Genomic DNA, 7,733 nt, shown 5'->3' with positions numbered 1-7,733 from the left:
TAGACTATAGAACAGTCTATAGTCTAGACTATAGAACAGTCTATAGTCTAGACTATAGAACAGTCTATAGTCTAGACTATAGAACAGTCTATAGTCTAGACTATAGAATAATAACGAAAAACAACCCTCGTATGTAAATGTTTATTAGAACTGGGAAAACAAGGTCTACATGGAAAGCAACATATTCACATATGTATGCATGTACCTATGAACGTGTACACTCTTTGAGACCGTGTCCATGACGGATCACATAGGCTTTATTATTTGAACTGTGATTTTTTATTTTTCTGCAATTCTACATGCGAACCACCTCTTTTCAAGCTGAATAAACTGAGAAAAAAATCTTGGCCTTTTTCTAAAACATAAAATCTAAATACAAAATCTAATTCTTACTCATGACAAATATACAACTAAAACTCGATTAAATAAATTGTTCGGCAAAAAAATGGACTAGTTTTTCGCAAAAAAAAGAAAGAAAAATAAAAATCACATTCATTTTTTATATTTTTTCTTTTACGATTTGTCGTATTAGACAGACGATCGACCATTAGGTGGTTGCTGCTGCTGTTGTTGTTGGAGTTGGCAAGGTGTTTTAAACATTCAAGATTGTTGTTTGAATAATGAATGTTAGTGATGGTGGTGGTGCTATGGAACTGCACCACCTTAAAAAATCAGCAAAAAACAACAACAACAATAAATGACAAAAAAACTAAATAAATGCAGCATCAAAAAGTTTTTGGTGTTAATAGCTGACGCATGGGCGTTGATAACTCTAAAATGAACGCACTATGTGAGTGTATCAGCAGAATTTGTTCTGTAGCTGATCACATGTGTGTCTTACATCTAAAAGCTCGATATGAATGATATTTTAAGTAAAAATGCATTCTTTGCCATAACTTGTGGAAAGAAGGGGAATGCATGTATTTTAGTGCATTTTAGTTTAGCACTGATTTTGGTTTGAGGGTTTAGAGGACGGAGGGTAATCTTTTGAGGAATAAGAGTGTTTTTTTGGTTTTAATTGTATTTATTTGAATTTTTCTTAAAAGATTTTGTTTTAAGTTAAACATAGTTGCTTTGGTAGATTTTTTTGTTGCTGTTGTTGCAATTTAATCAAAAATCTATTTTCAATGAAAATTAATCTTAAACGCATTTTTTTATGTCTAGGGGAGACACCCGAAAAGAATACAGTGGTTTGGTTAGTGTGTGTTCTGGAATTTTAATTAAATTAGATTTTTATAACAATTTTCGTATTATGTGATAAAGATCCAGGAAAGCATTCACGATATGATGGCAATTGTTGTCCAAATAAAGCACTGGACACATTGCTAGATACCACATTATATTGAAACATATGTAAGATATGAGGGGACTCTTACAGTCGAACGTTTCATAGCTTAAAGCGAACTGGTCATCCATAATGTTTACTGGACACATTGTAAGGCTCTAAATCACCGGACTTTGAAACGCTGTCCCCAGATAGAATGTTATGGTCAAGCGAAACATTAACGCAAATACCCACAGAAATACTATGCTACGCGCATGTATTTCAACGAAGCGATTAGAACCATAGTCATACCTTTTTTGATAACATTAGATACTGCACTATCAAAACCTTTCGCTAGAGAAACTTCGCTTTAATTATAACTTGAAATTGGAAAAATATAACCTCTCCAATAGTATAGAGACCTTGTATATGGACACTAATTGAAAGAGCGAGTAGAAATTAGATAATTGAATAACTTTAAGGATTCAGTTAAAGTTTAAACATGAAGACTATATATTTAATAGACATACTCGTGTCAGTAGCTCTAAACGAGATTCAATGTGCAACAGGGACTCAATGAGCAACTGTATAACTGAAGAATTAATGATAACAGGATCCTCAATGTCCCCAATTACTAAATTTGGGTGATGCATTTGTTTAGTCAAACATGTTCGATGCTGCAGACAAGAGTTTTATACGCATTATACATACATATTATTTAGTCGACGTCAGTTGATTTAACTCTCAGATCTAGTTAATCGTAGAATACTCCAGAGAGAGAGGGCACAATTTTGAACCTTCAATGTAGGTTGAAATAATCTCATCTCAATCGACGGGAGATAATGCAGCCTAGTCTACTTGGTTTCTAGGTTTAATACCTCATTTCTTTCTGAATGTTTCTCTGCAAGAATGTAAACCCTAGTGCGCCTTACTGATTTCTTTTTTAGAATTAGGTTTCCAGAAGAGTTAAAAATTAGGAAACAAAGGCAATTGGATTGCACTAATGTCGTTCTTTGGATCTCATGATAATACAATCAGATATAAACCTTTAATTTCAAGGGAGAAGACTTAAAAATCAAAGGATCCTATTTTCCATCTCACTCATAATCCAATATAGTATACCCGCACAATCTTGAACCAATTTAGGTTGAGATAGTCTTATCTCGATCGACGAGAGATTATGCAGCCTAGTCTACATGGTTTCTAGAACGTTTCTCATTTTATTCTGAACGTTTCTCTGGAAGAATATAAAGCCTAGTGCACCTTACTGACTCCTTTTTAAAAATTAGATTTCCAGAAGAATGTCGGTCTCATGTTAATAATATTTTAACATGAGATTATCAATCGTTTTGACTATGTTCTTTAAAATTTTCAGAATCTACTTTTCAGAAAGAAAATGGGGCCGAAGTCTTGAAAATCCAGGGAATTTTCGATCAGTCGATAACAACTCATAATCCAATAGATTACCCGCACAATTTTGAACCAACGTATTTTGAGATACTCTTTTCTCGATCGACAGGAGATTATGCAGCCTAATCGACTTGGTTTCTAGGATTAATATCTCATTTCTTTCTGAAAGTTTCTTAGGAAGAATGTTAAGCCTAGTGCGCATTACTGATTCGTTTTCAGAGTTAGGTCCCCAGAAGAGTTAAGAGTTAAGAAGCAAATCAAAGGTATTAGAATTAGACTAATGTCGGTCTCATGTTAACAATATGTTTACATGAGATTATCAATCGTTTGACTATGTTCATCAAAATCTTAAGAATCTAATTTTTAGAACGAAAATGGGGCCGGTTTCCTCCAATTTACCCGATAGCGAGATTTAATTGTATAAATTTGTTAGAAAACCTAGAGAAAGATCTTATTTTCGATTAGTTGATAACAACTCATAATCCAATATAGTTTCGGCAAAATTGTGAAAAAAATCTGCAGAGTTTAAAGAGAAGAAGACTTGAAAATCCAAAGAATAATCGTATTTTCGATCCGTCGATAACAACTCATAATTCACCGTATCTAACTCTTACAGGTATTATTGTGTAAAAGAGTAAAATCCTTAAAAATGTGAACGAAGTAAAGTGCAGTCTCTGAGAATTAGTTCAAAGGATCAGTGACCGTATTACCTTATACATGATCAATTAAGCTATCGAAATGGAAATTGTGCTAAAATGTATTAGATTTCTTGATCGATATCAAATGCCATTATCTGATCATATTTTCGATCCGTCGATAACAACTCATAATTCAACGTATCTAACTCTTAAGATATTCTTATATAAAAGGGTGAAATTCTCAAAAATGTGAAAGATTTCTAATAGATAGAAGTAAAGTGCAGTCTCTGAGAATTAGCGAAAAGAATCAGTGACCGTATTACCTTTTACATGATCAATTAAACTTTCGATATTTAAATTATGCTTAAAATGTATTCGATTTGTTGATCGATATCAAAAGTCAATATCTGAAATTACAATTATCTTTACTCGATCATGAATACGATAATTCAGATCCTGACTGCTACTGACTTTATTTGATTGAAAAAATCCTTAAAAATTTATCTTTAAAACCCCCTATAAATCTGCTTTAAAAAGCAGAAAGTATTCTTAAATCTTGCCAAATCAAATCTAATTTTCTCCAAAAACCTACTGTACTTGTGCCAATGATTTGTTTTGTTGTTGTTGTTTTCATTTTGTTCGATAAATTGTACAGAGTGTCTGTCTCTATAGCTTTAGAAGTAGTAAAAATACAATGCTGCTCCTAATTGTAGTTTAAACATTGCTGCTTTTAGGCCTACTTGCAGTGAGAACATGTTGCAGCAACTATTTTAAATAATGCTTGTGATGTTGTTATTGCTGTTGTTGTCTGCTATGGGCGACGACGATTTAAATTACGATTACTAAGAAAAAGTGTGTATGTCTATTAACAAAAAAAAAAATTGTTTAAACTATTTTTTATTTTGGCGGTAATGTTGTTGTTATTGATATTGTTGTTTAGGTAGTTCTTGTTGTTGTTGTTGCTTTTGTTATAGGTGCCCCGTATTGTTGCATTAAGTACATTTGTTGTTTTAAAAACAAATTTTGCATAAATATTTTTACCACTTTTGTGACAAGCGGGCGGTTATAGTTTGAGACAAAAAAAAAATAAAATCTCAACTTGGAAAATAATTTTTCGTATTTTGAGTTTATTAAGTTTTGTGAATAAATTTTTTGGTATATAAGGAATTGTTGACACAATATAGAATCACACAAAACATTTTGCACTTAAACGGATTAAAAGCGCAAAGGTTTAGCTTTAAAAGCAGCAAAAGAACGTAATAGTAGAACAAATTCTAAACTAGAAAATATATTCAAATAAATTTTTAAACAAAAACAAACTAATTATGGTTCAAAAGGCAAGTGTTGTTGTTAAACGGATATAAAAAAAGCCTTTTATTCAAATTAATTAAAAAGTGTAGACAGGATAATTAAAGTTTTTTTCTGTTGTTGTTGTTGCTATTTGTTTTAACAGCTTGTTATACTTAGTGCTTTGTTGGCTGTAGCTTCGGCTGTTGTGATTCCAGGTCCTGGCCTTCATGGACCTCTTCTAGCTCCTGGTTTACATGGACCACTTGTAGGTCCTGGTTTACACGGACCTCTTCTTGCACATGGACCAGCTCTATTGCCTAAATTAGCTCCCTTGGCTCTTCCCGCTATTACTAAAATTGCTGCACCTGTTGTAGCCAAAGTTGCCGCTCCCGAACCCTACGATCCTAATCCTCAATATAGTTTCAGCTATGATGTTCATGTAAGTATTTAATTAAGTGAATTTTAGGACTTATAAGGGGGAAAGAAGTGAACTATTTTGGGAATAATAGAGTTTCCCATTTGAAAAGTGACGACTTCCAACAATTTTTATAAATTTGAATGTATTGGCAATTCTTTTTAAACCTTAAAATGCAACACTGCATTGACTTCAGACAACAACATGTTTGTCACATAAAAACTGTTTTTTAAGATTTTCTAAAATTAAATGACTTCAAATTGGTTTGATATTTGTTGGGTTAATGTTCAAGTAACTGAAATTACTTTAAACATTTCAATACAACCAAATAATATTTGACACAACACCGTTCAGTAGTTTGAAAGAAAGAAATTTGTATAAAATTGGTATGATGGCGAATCACCGAGTTTGAACACTGTGTCAACAGCTGTTTAAATGAACTAAAGATTGTTTGAACATTAACTGTGCAGTTGTTCCAAACATATAAAGATTACATGCAACCAAATGTTGTTTGAGAGGTTTTTGTGACACAACACCATAAAGTATTTTACAATAAAGACAATCTTGTAGAATTCATAATATTATATATGAGCCCTTTGTCAAATTCTGCTTACAACTTAAATGTAACACCTAACTAACTTATTAACTTCATTTACACAAAACTTTCTTTCAAATCATTAAACATAATTTTACAAAATGTTCGAGTTGTTTACAAATCACGGGAAAGTTTTACTGATCAAGTTATTATTACTAAAATTACCTCAAACTGTTGAATACAACTAAACCATGTTTGAAACTAGTTTGACACGAAACCATAAAGTAGATTGAAATGAAGACAATCATGTTTAAACGTAGCTCACAACTTCAAAAGTTTTTAAACACCGAACCAAGTTAAAACCTAAAAATATATGTTTGAAACTCTCTTGATAGAAATTTGTCTTCGAACCAGAAAAACTAATTTCAGTTTGAGTTCTTCTAACTCATGAGAATGTTTCAATATAAAAGAAAATGCTGCTGGCTATTAAAATTTTTTAGAATTAGTCCGAATACTATGTTTGAAATCATACTCTACCTATCGAACTGCCTTTAAAGTTTAAACAAGATTGAGAAGTTAAAAATTAGTTTGATATCAATCAATCGTACAATTAGGATAACAATTTTGTGTTTCCTAAAACCAATTGAAGGTTTGAAACGTAATAAATATCCACAGAAGTTCGAACATGGAACTATGCAAGTTTTAACGATTTTGAAAAACTTTGTCCGCTACTCAGAACTTGATAACATGATCGTTATAACTTCAAACATAAAAAAGTTTTAAAAGTTTAACACAAAATAGTGTTTTAAGCCAGATTAAGAACATTAAAGTTGAAATCTTAAATGCAACACAGAACTCACTTCAAACTTATAGAAGTTTGAACTTGTTTGACACTAAACAATCAAACCAAATTTGGAAGATCAAACTTGTAATACAAAGGAGTAAGTAGTTTGAAAACAACACAAAGTCTTGGACCCAGTAATTTATTAATATCAAACATCTATAGACCGATTACACACTTTCTGAAGAGTTTTTTTACTAATTATTTTCTAACCATCCAAAAAAAACCTTCTCTAGGATCATTCCACAGGTGATGTAAAGAGCCAACAAGAAACCCGTAATGGTGATACCGTTCAAGGTGCTTACTCTTTGATTGAACCCGATGGCACCAGACGTTTGGTTGAATACACTGCTGATCCCGTCCATGGTTTCAATGCTGTTGTACACCGTGAACCAGTGGCTGTTAAAGTAGCACCTGTTGCTAAAGTTTTAGCTCCTGCTCCACTATTACATGCTGCTCCACTCGTTGCTAAACCTGTATTGCCAGCTTTACCCGCTTTAAAACTAGCTCCTTTGGGTTATCCCGCCTATCACTAAGTCACTTATATAGTTGAAGGCAACTATCAAAACTTACCACCAGCACTAGCACTACCCAATAAACAACCACAACAACTCTCACTTGCAACAACAACAACAAAAACTAAAACGTTGACGACTTTTTCATGAAACTCTGGATAAAATGCTTACGATTAACTGTTAAATTTGTTATCACTCAATCGAACACTCATTCTTCGCTCACACATATACACTCCTAAACTCTAGCTCATTATTTACTTTTACTATTAGCTCGTCCTTTTATTAAGGAAGCTCAATAGTATAAGTTCCTTTGTGGTTAGTAGCTTTTGGAGGTTTGGTGTATTGACATTTGAGTGTTTGTTGTAATTTAGTCATCACCCTCTTAAGGATAATACTACATACAATTATACATTTTAAATATATTATTTCCTTTTGTTTTCGTATTTATAACGAATTCCTTTTTTTTCTTTTTTATTTTCTCAATATGTTCATCATCATAAATCGACTTTTTGTTTTATATATTTTTTTTATTTTTCACACCACAATTTTTGTTTTGTTTTATATTTTAAATGTATGAAACGAATTTTCCTCCTCAAATAAATAATAATTATTTTTTTCTCTTATAGTTATTTTTAAGGCTGTTTGACCGCGATAAAGTTGTTTAATTTTAAAAATAATTTTAAAAAATATTAATAATGTAAATATGTAAAATATTTTATTATGTTCATAAACAAAATATTGTTAAACCAATAAAAAATCGAGGGAGTTTTTAAATGTAAAATGAATGCAATGAAAAAAATTAAATAATAAAAGTGTTTTATTTCC

The 7,733-nt window shown here is 31.7% G+C and overlaps 1 protein-coding gene across 1 annotated transcript; it reads left to right on the top strand.

Annotated features, from left to right (window-relative positions):
- Positions 1–4,495: 4,495 nt before the first annotated feature.
- LOC111678667 (larval cuticle protein A2B) lies at positions 4,496–7,362 on the top strand. Its single transcript, XM_023440082.2, has 3 exons — positions 4,496–4,649; positions 4,766–5,041; positions 6,630–7,362. Exons 1-3 carry the CDS (start codon positions 4,638–4,640, stop codon positions 6,927–6,929), a joined length of 588 nt encoding a protein of 195 aa, XP_023295850.2. The 5' UTR covers positions 4,496–4,637; the 3' UTR covers positions 6,930–7,362.
- The last annotated feature ends 371 nt before the right edge of the window (positions 7,363–7,733 follow it).

The sequence above is a fragment of the Lucilia cuprina genome, chromosome 5, assembly GCF_022045245.1.
Source record: "Lucilia cuprina isolate Lc7/37 chromosome 5, ASM2204524v1, whole genome shotgun sequence".
Classification (NCBI taxonomy): Eukaryota; Metazoa; Arthropoda; class Insecta; order Diptera; family Calliphoridae; genus Lucilia; species Lucilia cuprina.
Note: the sequence above shows the minus strand (reverse complement) of the source record. Positions and strands in the feature narration are given on the sequence as shown.

What these genes read in the sequence shown, in the direction of transcription:
- LOC111678667 (XM_023440082.2), top strand. An exon ending in GTTTCAGCTATGATGTTCAT is followed by an intron (nt 5,042 to 6,629) that starts GTAAGTATTTAA and finishes AACCTTCTCTAG; the next exon opens with GATCATTCCACAGGTGATGT.